A 19,290-nucleotide genomic window follows, 5' to 3' on the forward strand; every position below is an offset into this window, starting at 1 on the left:
GACCCCATGAGTTGTCAGTCCGCCCCGGGAGCATGAAAGAAGCTTTTAAATCTAAAAGTTGTTTTAGCAGCATTTTGTGTAACACAAACTGAGTCTCCCACTAGGACAAGAAGATTAGATGCCTAGGATTTGTGGCACCAAGCAAAGGGACCATTACTGCTTGGCAACTCTCCTCGATCCATGTTATGAGGGGAAAATCGCAGAGCTCATCCTACCCTTGCAAAGGTAAAAGAGGATTAAACAACTGGAGGAAGCCCTACAGAGGAACTTGTGTTAATAATTTCCAGAGCTTGTCAGTAAAAGAGGAGTGGCAGTGCCTTTAAATACATTTTCAGTCTCAGTGTAAAGAACTGTCTGCTGCAAGCACCTATCGGCAGCAGCTCCATCACATGATGGCCAATAACCTGGGGTTAAAAACAGATGTAGTGACCATCTGAATGGATGAACACTCTGACTGCTAAGTCATGAGCATGGACCACTGTCCCGAGTTTGCCCAGTATACAGTTGAGCCACAGGGCTGCAGCCTGTGTTCTCTCTGAACATACATTCAGTACTGCAGGGGGAGACCATGTGATAGACAAAAAAGTGTGTCTGTCCATGGACACTGTTGACTGGCAGAAATGTGTGAAAATGAACCAGTCTTGGATCAGCAGCAGCTACCAAACCCACTGCTGTAGATGTTGGTGTTTAAACATTTGACGGATCTTGCCATCTTCATTTTCTCCTTTCACTGCTGCAGGTTACAAAAAATCTTACATGCTTCCACCATTGCCAAGTTCAGTCCCAACAACTATTAGCACATCCCCCTCTACCTGGCACTGGTAACATCTCCCACTACTGTTGTAGGCCTGCTACCACTATCGTCTTAAAAGAGGGTCATTGCTGCTGTTCTTTGCAAAAGCAATTCTAATGCGGCGGTCTAATTTTTTAGCAGTTGTTTCACAGCTACAAATGCTGTGCAATTTAAAAATGTCTGTCTTGTGCTCTGAAGTATTTTATCTGTGGGATTATTGTATTTGGGCACCTTCAACACTCAAAACCTATTTTTGTGGCTGTGTAATGGTAGCACAAAAATTTAAATTTTTGGAACGGGTCAATCCTCTCCTCCTCAAGAATATTTGTGTTTTGTTATGGTGCTTTGTCTCTTTTAACATGGAAAATAAAATTTTTCCAAAACTTCTTACAGATGTAGAATTGTTCCATTTTGAGCTGGGTTAATATTGTGTTTAATTAAGTAGGTGAATATTGTGTTTAATTATTAAATATTTTGGCTGAACTGCAGTGTGTTATCATTAAAAGAGGACAACACATTATATTTCCTCATGCTGTTCTTTAGTTGTGAAATTTTATAAAAAGTACTGTGCCCTAACAGCGGTTCCTTACATAAAAATTGCCTAATCTCTCTCTTTACCTCTAATTCCACAAAACATATTTCTCCTTTGTCCCAGGAAGAAAAAAATTTAATTTTTGGATTTATAGACGAAGCCTGTCTGCTCTCTCCCTCTCAAATTGCTGATGGGCGCCTTTTACCTTCTGTGCAGAAAATCAGTATGATTTCTATGATAAAGTGCAGCACTATAAATAAGTGTAAATAATAATGTATTAAAACACTATATTAAATAGTTCATAAAGTGCTTGGTGACGTGAACGGGAGTCCTGTGTTTATCTAGATCTCGGTGCTTGTGCAGTCAAAAAATGAGAAGAATGCACACTCACCAGAGCGCATAATAAAATGTGCATTTAGGTATAAATATCCTGATGTCATCAAGGTCATCCAGGTCTGGACAAGAATGAAGTGAAATCCCTCACTGGATAGGCTTAAATCCTGAAGCATCTGGTTTGTACTGGGTCCTGGATATCAGAGATCCTTTGCAAGCTGTTTTGTAGTCACTGTTGTATTCCATGCACCTTAAAAACCATGCAGCCCCTCCAGTGGTTTTTATGTACTTATTTATAGCGCTGCACTTTATCACATTTTGTCTGTTTGAGGTTTATTGGTTACCTTAGTGCGTAGCAGCTCATAGTGCGCTCACAATTATCTACTTATTTATTAGTATGATTTCTATATTGTGTGTCAAAAAATAACAGTCTGATTATTACTGGCCTAAATATAACATCTCTCTTCATCCTAAATAATAAAAAAAAAAGTGTTAATGTACATCGATAAGTTAAATAGTTCAATAGTGTGTCCTAAAAAAAATACATGTTTTATTTGCTGGCTGAAATAAGCCTCCATTATTGCCTAATCTCAAAAAGTATTAGAATTGGTTTGAAAAATGTGTAAAATTTCCAGTATCGGTGTGCATCTAAATTCAATTTCCCTTACAATTTCATTATAAGGATGAGATTCTTTGGAATTTTTAACCACTTGCCATCAGCCCTAGAGCAGGTTTACTGCTACAAGGCAGACATTCTGTGCAAAATTAAGTATAGAAACCTGATTTTGCACTTCCGCCACTGGGGGGCACCTGCAATCAGGGCGCCACTTCTGCAGTAGTTGGACACAGCAGCAGCCAATCAACAGGTGCCATCCATTAGATGAGAGCCATCACCTGTTGATCGCTGATCTGACACAACACAGCTCTGCCTATGTAAACAAGACAGAGTTATGTTAGGTCAACAGCGATCTGATAGATTTTATTCAGGGAATAAATCTAGCAGATTTACTAGTAAAAACAGCACATAGTAAACACATAAACACTGGCTAGGCACACCCTTTGATCACCCTAGATGTTTAGCCCCTTCCCAGCTAGTGTTATTAGTACAGTGTCGGTGTATAATTTTAGCACTAATCACTGAATCAGTGTCACTGGTTCCCACAAAGTGTCAAATCACTGATCGCTGCCATTACTAGTATAAAACTAGTATAAAATAATATATATACTGCCATTTGTAGACACAACAACTTTTGTGCAAACCAATCAATACAGTGCATCCAGAAAGTATTCACAGCCCTTAACTTTTGCAATATTTTGTTATGTTACGGCCTTATTCCAAAATGGATTAAATTCATTTTTTTCCTCAACATGCTACAAACAATACCCCATAATGACAACGTGAAAGAAGTTCGTTGTGAAATCTTTGCAATTTATTAAAAATAAAAAACAAATAAAAACACATATACATAAGTATTCACATCCTTTGCTCAATATTTTGTTGAAGCACCTTTAGCACCAATTACAGCCTCAAGTCATTTTGAGTATGATGCTACAAGCTAGGCACAACTATTTTTGGGCAATTTCTCCCATTCTTCTTTGCAGTACCTCTCAAACTCCATCAGGTTGGATGGGGAGTTTTGGTGCACAGTCACTTGCAGATCTCTCCAGAGACGTTCAATCGGGTTCAAGTCTGGGCTCTGCTTGGGCCACCCAGGACATTCACAGAGTTGGCCCATAGCCTCTCCTTTGTTATGTGGGCTGTGTGCTTAGGATTGTTGTCCTGTTGATAGATGAACTGTCGCCCCTGTCTAAGGTCCAGAGCGCTCTGGAACAGGTTTTCATCAATGATGTCTCTTTAAATTGTTGCATTTATCTTTCCTTTTGTCCTGACTAGTCTCCCAGTTCCTGCTGCTGAAAAACATCCCCACAGCATGATGCTGCCACCACCATGCTTCACTGTATGGATGGTATTGGCCAGGTGGTGAGCGGTGCCTGGTTTCCTCCAGACATGGCGCTTGGCATTCAGGCCAAAGAGTTCAATCTTTGTTTCATCAGACCAAAGAGTTTTGTTTCTCATGGTCTGAGAGTCCCTCAGGTGCCTTTTGGCAAACTCCAGGTGGGCTTCCATTTGCCTTTTACTGAGGAGTGGCTTCTGTCTGGCCACTCTACCATACAGGCCTGATTGGTGGAGTGCTGCAGAGCTGGTTGTACTTCTGGAAGGTTCTCCTCTCTCCACAAAGAAATGCTGGGGTTCTTTCAGAGTGATCATCGGGTGTTAGGTTACCTCCCTGGCTAAGGCCCTTCTCCCTCGATTGCTCATTTTGGCCTGGCGGCCCACTCTAGGAAGATTCCTGGTGGTTCCAAACTTCTTCCATTTACGGATGATGGAGGCCACTGTGCTCTTTGGGACCTTCAATGCTGCAGAAAGTTTTCTGTACCCTTCCCCAGATTTGTGCCTTGATACAATCCTGTCTCGGAGGTCTACGGACAATTCCTTGGGCTCCATGGCTTGGTTTGTACTCTGACATGCACTGTTAACTGTTGGACCTTATATAGACAGGCTTATGCCTTTCCTAATCATGTCCACTCAAAGCACACCTAAAAAAGGTAACAGGCATTTCAGGGGACACCCTACTGACCCTGGGCCCTCGGGCAGTGCCCGAGTGTTCGAATGGTCAGTCTGCCTCTGCATCCCTCCAATATACATACATACACACACAAAGTATTTTTTAGGTATGTCAAATTATTGCTCAATATCTCAAAAATTGTGGCCTGTAAAATCAGGCTTTTTTGCAGTGGTGCAAACCTGTATGCGATTTCCACATCAGTGAACAAAAGAATAAAAAAACACACTATATATATATTTTTTTATGGATGCTAAGCTTATTTGTATTAATCTGAATAATCTTGACATCTGAAAAATGTACTTTTTGAGGAATCCAACACATTTACTTCTTTGACTGTAGTGATACATATTCACTATAACTTGAGAACATGCACTACTGTGTCACACATTTCTCAGTCCCTGTCTTCAGAATTACATGAATTAGGTGCTGATAAAAAGGAGCCTCAAGAGACACACTAATGCAGGCCATAGATGGGGAGAAAACCGGCCGATTTTTCTTTAAAAAAACGAAAAATCGGTCGTTCAAGCAGCCGACGTTACCAGAAACGGTAAAAAAAATCGTCCGATTTTCATCCCGTCTACAGCCGGCAAAAAGTGTCCCTGCAGAGAGCTCCACTATTTCTTTGACAGTTCTTTGACATTTATAGCGGTTGCAACAATGTATCTATTTGTATCAATTTAGGATACAGATGTTTTTATTCGGAAACAAATAGATACATTGTTGCAACCGCTATAAATGTCAAGGAACTGTCAAAGAAATAGCGGAGCTCTCTGCAGGGACACTTTTTGCCGAACTGGAATTCCTCTTCTTCATCCTCTTCTTCTTCTTCCTCTTATACTTCTTCATCCTCTTCTTCCTCTTCCTCTTCTTCTTCATCCTCTTCTTCATCCTCTTCTTCTTCTTCAACCTCTTCTTCTTCTTCTTTATCCTCTTCTTCTTCTTTATCCTCTTCTTCTTCATCATCATTCTCTTCTTCTTCTTTTTCTTCTTCATCCTCTTCTTCTTCTTCTTCTTCATCCTCTTCTTCTTCTTCTTCTTCATCTTCTTCATTCTCTTCTTCTTCTTCTTCTTCATCCTCTTCTTCTTCTTCATCCTCTTCTTCATCCTCTTCTTCTTCATCCTCTTCTTTATCCTCTTCTTCTTCATCCTCTTCTTCATCCTCTTCTTCTTCTTCATCCTCTTCTTCTTCTTCCTCTTCTTCCTCATCCTCTTCTTCTTCTTCCTCTTCTTCCTCTTCTTCATCTTCTTCATCTTCTTCATCCTCTTCTTCAGCTTCTTCACCCTCTTCTTCATCTTCCTCTTCTTCTTCATCCTCTTCTTCATCCTCTTCTTCTTCTTCAACCTCTTCTTCTTCTTCTTCATCCTCTTCTTCCTCTTCTTCTTCTTCATCCTCTTCTTCTTCTTCATCCTCTTCTACTTCCTCTTCTTCATCCTCTTCTTCTTCATCCTCTTCTTCTTCTTCCTCTTCTTCCTCTTCTTCTTCCTCTTCTTCATCCTTTTCTTCATCCTCTTCTTCCTCTTCTTCTTCTTCCTCTTCTTCTTCATCCTCTTCTTCTTTTTCTTCTTCTTTTTGTCTTCCTCTTGCAGGTCATTGCTCATGCGCAGATTTTTTTATCGGTAAAAAGATCGGCCGATTTGCCCATAATTGCCGCAAACTTTACCGATAAAAAAATCTGCCAAAATACCGAAAAACGGCCGAACAATTAGCCCACTATCGATCCGAAAATCGGCCAATTTTATTTTCGGCCAAAAAATCGGCAGATTTTCGACCCATCTATGGCCTGCATTAGTATAGGAAACAAACCACATGTGGAATCATCATTGCTTGCAGACAGTAGTTGTTGCGATATATGGTCCTTAAAAATCTAAAGTAAATCAAAGGAATGAGCAGAGAAGAAGGTGCGAAGCATGCAGAGAACCCAGTAACTGTTGAAAGAGATGATCACAAATAGGCAGCACACACAGCATAAATATAGTTTTTTTCAAGTAAGCTTATATTGGAAGGACAGAAATTACTATAGCTATCACAATGTCGATGTATTAAAACAGAAGTGTATGCTGTATCTTTAGAACTCCTTTAAAATGATAATAAACCATCAGTTTTAAAGACTTTTAGCGGCTGATTTAATTACCTACTGAATATAAAGCCATTTATAACTCTGCCCCAAATTACATCACCAATTTTGTCTCCAAATATCACCCAAACCATACTCTCTGCTCCTCGTACGACCTCCTGCTCTCTAGCTCCCTTGTCTCCTCCTCCCATGCTTGTCTCCAGGACTTCTCCAGAGCTTCCCCATCCTCTGGAACTCTCTACCCCAATTTATCAGACTATTGTCTACTCTGCTCACTTTTAGGCGATCTCTGAAAACCTATCTCTTCAGGGAAGCCTATCCTGCTCTCAGCTAATAATGGAATCTTCTACTCCTCCTACCAGTCTATCCCCCACAGTTACTACCTTTTGTACCACTAGTCCCTCCCTCTTAGATTGTAAGCTCCAAGGAACAGGGCCCTTCTAACCCTCTTGTATTGAACTGTATTGTTGCTGTATTGTCTCCCTTTATATTGTAAAGCACTGAGCAAACTGTTGGCGCTATATAAATCCTGTGTAATAATATGTAGCCTCTTTATATGCTGTTCCTTTCCGATTTTCCTGTTTTCCGCTGGTGCCATGATCACTGCCCTAGATTCCCTTGTTTAAAGTGGCTCTTTTCTCTTGTAGAGTCCTCTGTGTCTCCTTACACTGTGTGCATCAGTAGAAACACGACACATAGCCTCTTGGTCCAGGATGGCAAAGCACTGCCTTTCTCCTCACCCCCCCCCCCCCCCCCACACACACACACACCTCACCACCCCTACTCCTTCCCCATTCTCCATTGTTACAAGCTTCCAAGCTAACAGACTGTCTGAAGACTCCACTGTCCATTATTAACTCATTCCTGTGCAGACCAGAAGTTAAGGAAAGCAGCACTGAGGGAGCAAGAGTAGTAGTTTACCAGGTAATGATATTTATTTGATTGTGATCAATGTGTTAAGCTAAAAAACACTGAGAGTTTAATACTACTTTAACTTTCCTGTAGATTCACTCACCACTCCATTGACAGACAGGAGCTGATCTCCACGTTTCAGCCCTCCATGACGGTCAGCCACACCACCAGGAATGATGCGTGAGATGTAAATAGGAGAGTTTTGCTCTTTTCCTCCCATAATATTAAACCCAAGTCCTTCATCAGTTTTAGGAAGTTCAACTACTCGTGGATGGGCATGACCTTCACTAGCTGCAAAAGCAGCAACTGTGGCCTGAAAAGAAAGAAAAATAAAGATAGAGGACCCCCCAACAGTTTGTTCAGCATTCTCCATGCTTTGCTATGATACCAATAAAAAGAAACTCCATGTATACCCATACAGAGAATTAGAAAAGCAAACTCTTTATATTGGCTGATACAACATTCATACAAATTATACTAAGCCCTACTCTTTTTACAAGTGAAGTCCATATCAATAACGGTAGTGTTTTGCTTTATGTTTGTAGAAAAGGGAGTAGGAGTGATAGATAGTTAAGATAAGCCCTACCCTCAGAGTCAGCAAAGTCCTATCAAAAAGAATGTTACTGTATCCTGATTATTGCTTTAAAAGTGTTAGGGTTGACTATATTGTGGCACAACTTTTTTTATTATCATAATATATTGTTTCAATAAGGTAACATTTAGGCTGTCCTCCATTGTGAAAATAACAACTCGCTCCAAAAGGAAAAAAGGACTTCTGGGTAACACCTCACCCACTGGATGTTTAAAATAAACCTGTCAAGAGAAAAGTACAAGGGCTGCCATTGCTGACCTACTTAAATGGTAGTTATCTAGGTTTTATGATTCAATCATTTCTGAGCCACTGACCTGGAACCAGGGGCGGACTGACCATTTGGAAACTTGGGGGACTGGGGTCAGTAGGGGAAATTCTGAAGGACCCTCTGCACACTGGTATATACGCTTTCAAGCAAACTATGCAATAAATAGGGATATTTGGTTCACACATATTGCAATACATGCTTAAGCTGGCCAACTGCGTCAAAGTAATCCCTCTATGGCCAGTCCTACTCTGCCCTGCCTACACAAGTGCTACTGTGGACACAATGCTAGCATAGGGGAAAAGACACAATGGGGAGAGCTACAAGGTTCAGGTCTGGCTACTGACCCAACAATACAACAAACAAGAGATCCCTGTGCTCAAATCCATACAGCTAGTGCATGCATTTATCCATCAGGTGCTAAAGGGGTGTAACCACATTAACTCTAGAAATTCTGAAGGACCCTCTGCACACTGGCATATACCCTTTCAAGCAAACTATGCAATAAATAGGGATAGGGGTCAGTAGGGGGCCCCATGAGATGCCCCTGGTACCTTTTTCATAAGCTTTTTTGAGTTTGGGCAAGGACACAGGGGCCCCATGATCCCCTATTGCCCAGGGGCCCCATGAGTTGTCTGTTCGCCCCTGCCTGGAACAAGTAGGCAGAGCAGCCAGGGCAGAAAAAAATCATAAAGCCATGAAATGACCTTTCAGCCTTTCTCCTTCACCTTACACCTTTGTCTGCAAATAGGTATAACTGTTCACACTTGTTACATCTTTTGATCTAAATCCTGCATTCCCCTCTAATAGACACAGACATCTCCCTAAATCTTTGAAGAATTATTCTTCCTTCCATTCCCTTCCCCCCACTTGAAGACCAAGCCTTTTCTGGCACTTTTTGTTTACATGTAACAATTGGTATTTTTTGCTCAAAAATGTCCTAGAACCCTCAAATATTATATACTTTTTTATAGCAGAGGCTCTAGAGAATAACTTAGTGGGTTTTGCGCAACAGTTTTTCAAATGCAATTTTTGGGGAAAAAAACATAATACATAACCCAAATTTGTTTGTAAAATATAAAAGTTGATGTTACTCCGAGTAAATAGATACCAAACATGGTACACTTTAAAATTGTGCACGCCCGTGCGATGACGAGAAACGATGTAGGTTAACACTTTAGATTTACAGAGGAGGTCTGGTGCTAGAATTAAAATCCATGATCTTGTGTTCGTGGCATACCTCACGTGTGGGACAATCGCTATTTGTGTGCATGTGGTACCAATGTGTGCGCAGGTACATTGCTGGAAATGAAGTGGTTAAACCCCTCTCCCCACATCCCACTTAATTTTAACCCCCCCCCCATATCCTTCTTTTTTTAGCTTTATTGTTCTTACATCTTGGCGCTAATAAAGGTTTTAAAAAATAGAGGACTATGGTTCTGCTTTACTGTTTTTAGTATCCATAATGTATGACACTGGAGAACACCGGAGGGAAGATTTGACCTGTACAACAGTACCGATAGGAGGATTGGAGAAGGAGTTGTCTTATTGCACGCAGGTATATGCATTATGGTGTGATGAGCAAATCTTGACCTGTTTATGAGATTTAAGAGTAGGGTGAGCATGTTTTTCACCTGTTTTGTGGAGGCATGTTTGTCACAAGAGGAAGTTTGAAGATTTTTGTGTCACATTTCACACGGTGGTGTTTTATAACACGGCAAAAAATACTTTGGTCTCTTTATTTCATGTTGATTTTGAGGAGTTGTTGTGAAATCACCTACACATTGTTTAAGCAAGCAATACTATTTATTTTATAAGTATTTTTATTGATCTATTTGTGTTTACTGAGATTGCGCTAATTGAAATCGGTTTTGATTAATCACTAATAATGCATTGCAAAAGATCACTCTCACCCAAATTTTATCTACAAGTTGAGTAGAGACCAAATCTAAATTTAGTAATACATGAATTGTGTTTATTAGGGCAAAAAATATTATTTTGGCAATATTTTCTTGCAAAATTATTTTATTTTTAATGCAATCTATGCACAAAGACATAAAAAAAAGTAAAAAAGACCAACTTTGACTAGTTTAAGTTTTAAAACTAGTGAGTGAAGCAATATAAATTCTATTCTGTAATTTGTCCACTTAACTGACACTAAAAGTTTGATTCTGGTACAAAGCATGACAGTTATTTGCAATGAAAAAAAATATGTTTTTCAATTATGCATATTTTTAATGCTACATTAAAACGTTAACACAATAAATTAAAATGAAAAAATAATATATAAATGGCTAAAAAAAATCAGCAGATAAAGGTAGGAAAGAGTTAAGAGTTATTAGGGTCAACTATGGGATAATAAGGGGTAAAATGCTAGAAGGGTTGCTTTAACTGACAACCTATGCACGATTAAAGGTCACCCCTTTGATTCCTCCATTCACTTCATTTATGTGGATGAAGGGATTCATTTTTTTTGTTCTCTTACTGTTCACCTTTTTGTGCACTTACTGAACGAAAAAAAAAATGAATCTATGGCCAGCTTTACTATAACCACTCTCTCACAGGAGTGGTTTGTTGCTTGCAGTATTATGGTATTAAGATTTTCAATGCAATTCATAAAGCAGGATTATGGACCCCTTGTATCGATCAACCAATATGTGAAACAGGAATACAAAAATGTGGGGTTACTTGGCAAGTAAAGGCTTGTTTTAAGTTTTATATGAATTTTATTTCAGTACCCCTGTATAATTAGACAGGCCCAACATATACACTGCTCAAAAAAATTAAAGGAACACTTTTTAATCAGAGTATAGCATCAAGTCAATTGAACTCTTGGGATATTGATCTGATTGTTAAGTAGCAGATGGGGCTGTTTCAGCTGCTTTGGTGTTAATAAAATGAATAACAGGTGCACTAGATGGGCAACAATAAGACGACCCCCAAAATAGGAATGGTTTTTCAAGGAGGACACTGACATTTTTTCCCTACTCATCTTTTCTGACTGTTTTTCACTATATTTGTATTTGGCTAGTGTCAGTGTCACTACTGTTAGCATGAGGCGATACCTGGACCCTACAGAGTTTGCACAGGAAGTCCAACTCCTCCAGGATGGCACATCAATACGTGCCATTGCCAGAAGGTTTGCTTTGCCTCCCAGCACAGTCTCAAGAGCATGGAGGAGATTCCAGGAGACAGTCAGTTACTCTAGGAGAGCTGGAAGGTCCTTAACTCATCAGCAGGACCAATATCTGCTCCTTTGTGCAAGTAGGAACAGGATGAGCACTACCACAGCCCTACAAAATAACCTCCAGCAGGCCACTGGTGTGAATGTCTCTGAAGAAGCAATCAGACACAGACTTTATGAGGGTGGCCTGAGGGCCTCTAGTGGGCCCTGTGCTTACTGCCCGGCACAGGTCATTGAACACCAAGATTGAACACCAGGATTGGCAGCTCCACCACTGGCACCCTGTGCTTTTACAGATGACAGCAGGTTTACCCTGAGCACATGTGACAGACGTGAAAGGGCCTGGAGAAGCTGTGGAGAACATAATGCTGACTGTAACATCGTTCAGTATGACCGTAATGGGTCAATGATGGTCTGGGGAGGCATATCCATGGAGGGACGCACAGACCTCTACAGGGTAGACAATGGCACCCTGACTGCCATTAGTTATCGAGATGAAATCCTTGGACCCATTGGGTCCTGGGTTCCTCCTGGTGCACGACAATGTCCGGGCTAATGTGGAGAGAGTATGCAGGCAGCTGCTGGAGGATGAAGGAATTGATACCATTGAATGGTCCCCATGTTTGCCTGACCTAAATCCAATAGAACACCACTGGGATATCATGTTTCGTTCCATCCGACGTCGCCAGGTTGCACCTCAGACTGTCCAGGTGCTCAGTGATGCACTGACCCATATCTGGGAGGAAATACCCCAGGACACCATCCGTTGTCTCATTAGGAGCATGCCCCGATATTGTCAGGCATGCATACAAGCATGAGGGGGCCATACAAACTACTGAGTACCATTTTGAATTGCTGCAATGAAACTGCAGCAAAATGGACTAGCCTGCTGCATAATTTTTTCACTTTGATTTTTGGGGTGTCTTTGAATTCAGACCTCTGTAGGTTGATCATTTTCATTTCCATCAAAAGATGGGTCATCCTAATGTTCCTAACACATTACCCAGTCCATACCAGTATAGATATCCAGCATGATACTTTTCCCCACTGAGATCTGATGTGTTTTCAAAGTGTTCCTTCAATTTTTTGAGCAGTGTATATCTAAAATAACCAGGTTATCCACAGCCTCTCTAGCACTCACTAGGCATGAGGCCATGTCTGATGCCCTGCCAATACCATATACTTGCTCTACTATGTTTTAGATTTCACTGAGGAAATCTGAGCTTGTGTTAGCACCTAAAATCAGTGATTTTAGATAACCATTCTCATTCTCTCAGAGAATAAGACATCCAGGCATCAGGGTAAAATCAAGAGAAAGTAACAGGAATTATAGTATAGGGACACTGTGCAATGGTGCTTCTTTATAAGAAAACTGTTCAAACTAAGGCTGGCCATAGATGGGTTTTTTTTTCTTCGATCAGCCAAAAACAACGGTTCGGAATCACTTTAAGCAAGTGTGTAGAAAAAAAAAAAGCATATTTCAACACACACACGCACACACACACTACTTAATTAACTACTTTGACATACAAAACTAAATTATAGAAAAAGGTAAAGAAAAATAAAAGAGAAAAAAAGAGTAACATACAAAGACAATTGATTCACAACATCTATCAATATAAGCAAGAGACATTTCTGAATGAGGAAGCAAACCATGGATAAGATCTGAGGGGAACTCACAAAATGGAATAGAACATGTCCTAGATTTTATTCAAATCAAATAATTCTGAAGAACTTCTGAAGGGACAATGCACCTTATGTTTAAGATGTATAATTTTTCCCCCTCGACATTAATTTTTTTCACATTTACTCTATTTATCACAATGTTTTTTTACGTATTTTAAACAAACTTATCCGTGCGAATATTTTATCAAACAGTATACATTCAACATCTGTTGTTCAATGAGAAAGTGCTTGACTGCACTGTTTATCATGTTTTTTACCCATTAAATATAGATTCATGTTGATATGCGCCCAACATTTGGACATTTTTTTGCCTTAGACAATATAAATACTTTCCTTAGTATGAAGTAAGTTAATTTGTATTTTAAAGTGCCTCTTGAATTTTTTTTCATCTATAAGAATGGTAAACCTGTGTTTTTAATACAGGTTCAGCACTTTTGTAATTATTTATTTATTTTTACAGTTTATGTAAAAAAAAAAAACAACAAAGCAAACACTTACAGCCTTGCCTCCCTCCCCTTCAACGTTAGGTGGAGTGAGGTTTTGAGAGTAGTTGTATCTTCCAAAGTACCACTGCTCTGCTGCTGATGGGCACTGCGGCTCTTAGGCGCCCCTGATACTCAGGGGGTTTCTGGCAAGTAGGTGGCTTCCCATTTGCTGGTGAACTGTTTTTAGGGGTCTTTCAACCCCCTAACCAGTCAACCGGTGAATGTGGGTAAGTGAAACATCGAAAAATAAAAGGCAACACACACAAAAAAAAAATGTTCAACTATTATTCAACTATTATTTACCTTTCAAAGGTCCAGGGATGTCCAAAAATGTCCTGCTGTCTCTGATCCAGAATCGACAGTAGGAATGAGCTGTTCAGAGGTTCGAGATACAGCTGAACTAAATGGGTGTATGGCTGAGCTGAACCTACGGTTGCTGTGGGAAGTGATACATTCACTGTTCTGTCATTTCCTCGCCTGCCAAGCTGCATGATCGGAAAAAGGGACTGGTATAGATTTAGGCAGCATGGGATCCCCCATTGTGACAGTGGGGGATTCCTCCTATTAGTGTAAAACTACCTGCCTGTTCGATGTACAGCTCACACTGATAGTCTGCAGGAGTCCTGCATGGCACCAGCGACTGGCTGATCTCTGATAAAATGCTTTCCAGGCTCATACGTTTTTCACCTCTAACAGATTTCAAGAATCTGGCTATAAAATACTGACCAGGTGGTACAGGGCACCAGCTTTTCTTCAGAAAATATACCCACAAACCTGTGACATTCGCTGGCATTGCAAAGGATCTAAGAGTACTATAATTTACATATTCCATGGCTGTCCCAGGTTACAAACTACTGTCCAGAAACAATTCAATACTGATATCCCCACATATCTTCTAACATTCTGATAAAACTTTGTAACAGTACTGCTTGGACCTTGAAGAAGGGGACACTCACCGAAAGCTTGTCCTCTAAATTGTATGTTAGTGCAAATAAAAAAAGTATCACGGACAGTACTGAATTGTTTCTGTCGCAAGTGCACTAATACAGCTACAATCACCTCAAGCAAACTACTGTCCACAAACTGACTGATGTAAACTGGGGAGATGATCCAGCAGTGTTTCTTCTTCATTGGAGGGTCCTACCCAGGAGAAGGTATAGGAAATCCTTGACTATCCATCTACTCAATGCTGCTAGACCGTGTATGTTCAAAAGGATGTAAAAATGCCCCTGCGCTTAGATTGCACTAATCAATGAAAAGCTGCTAACACCCACTATGTACCAATAAATAGCATCCACAAGACAAAAAATATATATATATGGTGCAGCGCTAATACCCTATTCTATACAGCTAACAATAAGCTGAATCTGAAAAAATAAATAAATAAAATAATGTCACACCATTATTAATAATAACATTCAGATCATAAGTGAATATAAATTTCCGTCAATGGATGACACTATAACACATAACAATCACTGGTGCAAATGTGACACACTTAATCCGTGACTAGAGGTGATAAATCAGTCCACTTTATACACACAGGTGAAAAGATCTTCGTATACGTGAATGTGTCATATGTGCCATGAATCCCAAAATGGTCTGAGTGCCCCCTCACCTCCTTGCAATGACCACACGGGCCAGCCAGCGTTATAATAGCGTTCAGACGATCTCCTATGGATCCCTTTCCCAGTAAGGCTGTAATGGTAAGTAACCAGAGCTTTGACCAGACCTCTTCCTGCACTCCACCGCTCTGGCAACACCTCTAGGTTCCACTCAGAAACACAAACAAACAGGCTCCATAGTGTAATAATATCGTGTTTAATGAATAAAATTAAAATGTTTTCCTCCGGAGGTTAAGAAGATGTTTGCTGATACTTGCTAACATGTGAGTGGGTATTTTTAATTTTATTCATTAAACACAATATTATTACACTATGGAGCCTGTTTGTTTGTGTTTCTGAGAAAAGGGATCCGTAGGAGATCGTCTGAACGCTATTATAACGCTGGCTGGCCCGTGTGGTCATTGCAAGGAGGTGAGGGGGCACTCAGACCATTTTGGGATTCATGGCACATATGACACATTCACGTATACGAAGATCTTTTCACCTGTGTGTATAAAGTGGACTGATTTATCACCTCTAGTCACGGATTAAGTGTGTCACATTTGCACCAGTGATTGTTATGTGTTATAGTTTCATCTATTGACGGAAATTTATATTCACTTATGATCTGAATGTTATTAATAATGGTGTGACATTATTTTATTTATTTATTTTTTCTGATTCAGCTTATTGCTAGCTGTATAGAATAGGGTATTAGCGCTGCACCATATATATATTTAGACCGTGTATAGCCACCCTCTGGAAGCAAAGAATTCCCCATATTGTCCAGCTCTGGTTTAAGAATCTCAATGACGTTCATACTATAGGGGAAGTTACAGCTGCCTTATATCATATGGAAGAAAAGTGCCAATGCATGTGGTTTTATTGGTTTGAATATTGATGTTCTCAAGAATACAGAACCTTCATGACAGGGGGCAGCTCAGATTACAGCTCTTTTTCTATACCCATTCTAGCATACGTCTGTCCTTACACAAGCAGATTTTCATATGAATATTCTCAGTACATTCTTGTTCAAATATTTTATTAAATTCGCAGGGAGGGGTAATATAGATGAGACAAATAAAATATACAATACTCATACAGTGAATTATCCCGGGGATACAGTATGAACAGTAAACTTTAAAAATAGTAACAGGTAAGAACTGGTAGGCAATAGTAGGCGGGGAATGTGTGGGGGGGAGAAGACAAGGGAGATGTGTGTGACTCCGCGGGTAAAAGAAAAAAGGGGGCTTGAACAATAGTAGGGAAAGGTACCAATATAACTGGAAATGCTGGTTACAGGGTGAGGAGAGATTCATCAAAGTTAGACGGTAGAAAATGTTCTACCCATGGGTCCCAAATCATCCTAAATTTAGAAATGGTATTCAAGACTTCCACTTTATCGTGGATCATAGCCTCAGTACATTCAATGACTTGATGAATTGACTTATCATTCAGAAGTACCTTAAAACTTTGATTGCCTTAATCACTTGATTTTGGAAATAATAGACTATACTGAACAATAAATATATGCTGTATACTGTTAAAAATATGTTTGTGAAAAGTTCCCATTCTGCTCCTTTGAATTTTTTTGGAATTATAGCTTTATTAATTTTTATCTTGCAAATCCATTTCAAGCCAACATCATACCATACAAAAATCTATAAATACTTACCTCTCCTATTCCCGTATTTACCCCCCCTCCCCCTCCCCCCCCTCCCCCTACCTCTTGTCTTCTTAGTCCTTCTGTTTACGTCTTGATCTTCTTTTGTTAATCTATCTTTCTATTTCCTCTCCTCATGTGTTCCCTCTTTCTTTTTTGTTTTTCCCAGCTCCTTATTTATTTTCTTTATTCCCCTACACTCCAACCACTTCTAAAAATCTTTTTGATTTTTTTAAAATATACCGTCCTTCCCAAGCCTTCTTAATTTTTTCCATTTTGTTCTCATCTATATGGTATAATTCTTCCATCCTATATATACTGTATACTGTATACTGAACTGTTCCCATCCAATATTTTATTTTTTGGGATTCTGTTGTTTGCCAATATTTAGGAATAAGGTTTTTGGCTGCATTTAAAAGATGGAACACTATCATATTTTTATATTGCTTAAATGAAAGCTCTGATTTATAAAATAGGCAAACCCGTGGGGCCATTGGTACACTGATTCTCTGGATCTCTTGTATATGTTGCACTATCTACCTCCAAAACTCATGTATTTTGGGACATTCCTACCAGATAAGTGCCATTGGACCTTTACTGCCACATCCCCTCCAGCACTGGGATGAAACCTCTGGCCTTCGTTTATGCATCATGTTAAGTGTAATATACCATTGTACCAGACATTTATAATTCATTTCCACTATATTCATATTCAGTGCCCCATGTGTTAAACTAAACATTTTACTGTTGCATTTTTGTTGCTCACTCAATTTTTTACCAAGCTCTGTTTCCCACTTTTCCAAAAACTTTTGGGGTACCGATCCCTGTATTTCATTAAGGATTCTATAAAACCTAGAAGTAGTGTGTTTTTGTGTTCTATTTGTACTGAACAATTGTTCTAAAGGATACAATTCTTCCTCGGTCCTTAGTGGTTGTGGGAGCTTTGCAACAAAATGTCTTATTTGACCATACCACCACACATCTAGTGTAGAAAATATTTCCTTCTTATTTTTCAAATCAAATAAAGACCCTTTATCCACAATATCTTTTATATGTGCATTTCTATCAATTATCTATTTCCCTGAAATATTATTGTTCCCAGGCAGAAAAAATTTAGTTTCCGCCAATGCGATTGACAATGAGTTAAACTTCCAATTCTTCTGCTTGTGTATTTCATCCCAAATCCTAAATACATTCCATGTCAAAGTGCTTTTATCCTCATCCCACATTCTTGTGATATCCAAATATACTTATCTAATAGTGCCTTATTAAGTGAGCTCTCCATTGTTACCCAACTTCTCCCCTGTGCATTATATATCCACTCTATAATTCGTGATAATTATATATCTCTTTATATATTATATTATATATCTCGAATTATAATATCTCTTAAAATCTGGCATATTTAATCCCCCCTTTTTTATTACTGCATAAAACTTCATATTTAACTCTTGGTTTCCTGTTAACCCACACATATCTGAGTATCGTTTTTTTAAGAAACCTAAAAAAAGTATTGAAGAAGTATTGGAAGCATATTAAATTTATACAAAACTTTTGGTACTATTATCATCTTAATTATATTCATCCGACCTATCCAGGACTGCTTTGCCGTGAAGGCTTTCCTCAATTCATCCTTTTTTCATTTATTAATGGGATATAATTTGCCTGATATAATTTTTTTATAGACTATGTTAATTTTATTCCCAAATACTTTAGTTCTTTTTCTCTCCATTTAAAGAGGAATTTTTATTGTAGAACTTGTTTCTTGGCCTTTGGGCTATTTATATTTAAGATCTCACTTTTCGAGGGATTGATTTTCAGGTTAGATATTCTTTAAATTTTCTTATTAAATTTGGTGTTAATCTGAGGTTTGATATACAGAACAGCATATCATCTGCATATGCTTCCACTTTATGTTCAATGTCCCACATCCACATTCCCTTGACATCTACGTTATTTCTAACAGTTGCTAATAACAGTTCCAAAGAGATCACAAATAGCAACGGAGACAGGGGTCATCCCTGTCTAGTTCCATTGTACACCCTAAAAAATTTGGATAGTGAGCTGTTTCACTGCAGCAGAGGGACTCCTGTATAGCTTTTTTATCCACTGCATCATTCTAGGCCCAATTCCTTATGTTCTCAGCATATCGATCATGAAACCCCAAATCTAGTCTATCGAAGGCCTTTTCAGCATCAGCCGACAGAATCATTCCTGGAACCTCTCCTCTTTCAATCTTTTGCAGGATAAGCAATGTTCTTAAGCCATTGTCCTTTCCCACTCTATCTGGGATAAATCCTACTTGGTCTAAGTGTATCCAGTCGGACATCAACTCTTCAAGCCTTGTCGCTAATACCTTTGCATACAATTTTGTGTCAGTATTCAACAAAGATATAGGTCTGTAGCTAGTACACTGAGACCAATCTTTCCCTTCTTTGGGTATAACCATGATATATGCCTGTAAATTACTCCTCCCTCATTTTTGTCTCCGCTCCCAGTGCATTCATATAAATTGTTCTTTAAAGTTCTTATAGTATCC

The 19,290-nt window shown here is 39.2% G+C and overlaps 1 protein-coding gene across 1 annotated transcript in view; it reads right to left on the reverse strand.

Annotated features, from left to right (window-relative positions):
* LIN7B (lin-7 cell polarity scaffold B) overlaps nucleotides 1-19,290 on the reverse strand; it is a 192,910-nt gene that overhangs the window by 42,263 nt on the left and 131,357 nt on the right. Inside the window, exon 4 of the mRNA XM_089671607.1 lies at nucleotides 7,376-7,585. Coding sequence (XP_089527733.1) covers nucleotides 7,376-7,585 — 210 coding nt within the window. The remainder of the gene's footprint in view (nucleotides 1-7,375; nucleotides 7,586-19,290) is intronic.

The sequence above is a fragment of the Staurois parvus genome, unplaced genomic scaffold (genome assembly GCF_062004578.1).
Source record: "Staurois parvus isolate SC_StPar_1 unplaced genomic scaffold, SC_StPar_1.0 ptg000108l, whole genome shotgun sequence".
NCBI classification, from domain to species: Eukaryota; Metazoa; Chordata; class Amphibia; order Anura; family Ranidae; genus Staurois; species Staurois parvus.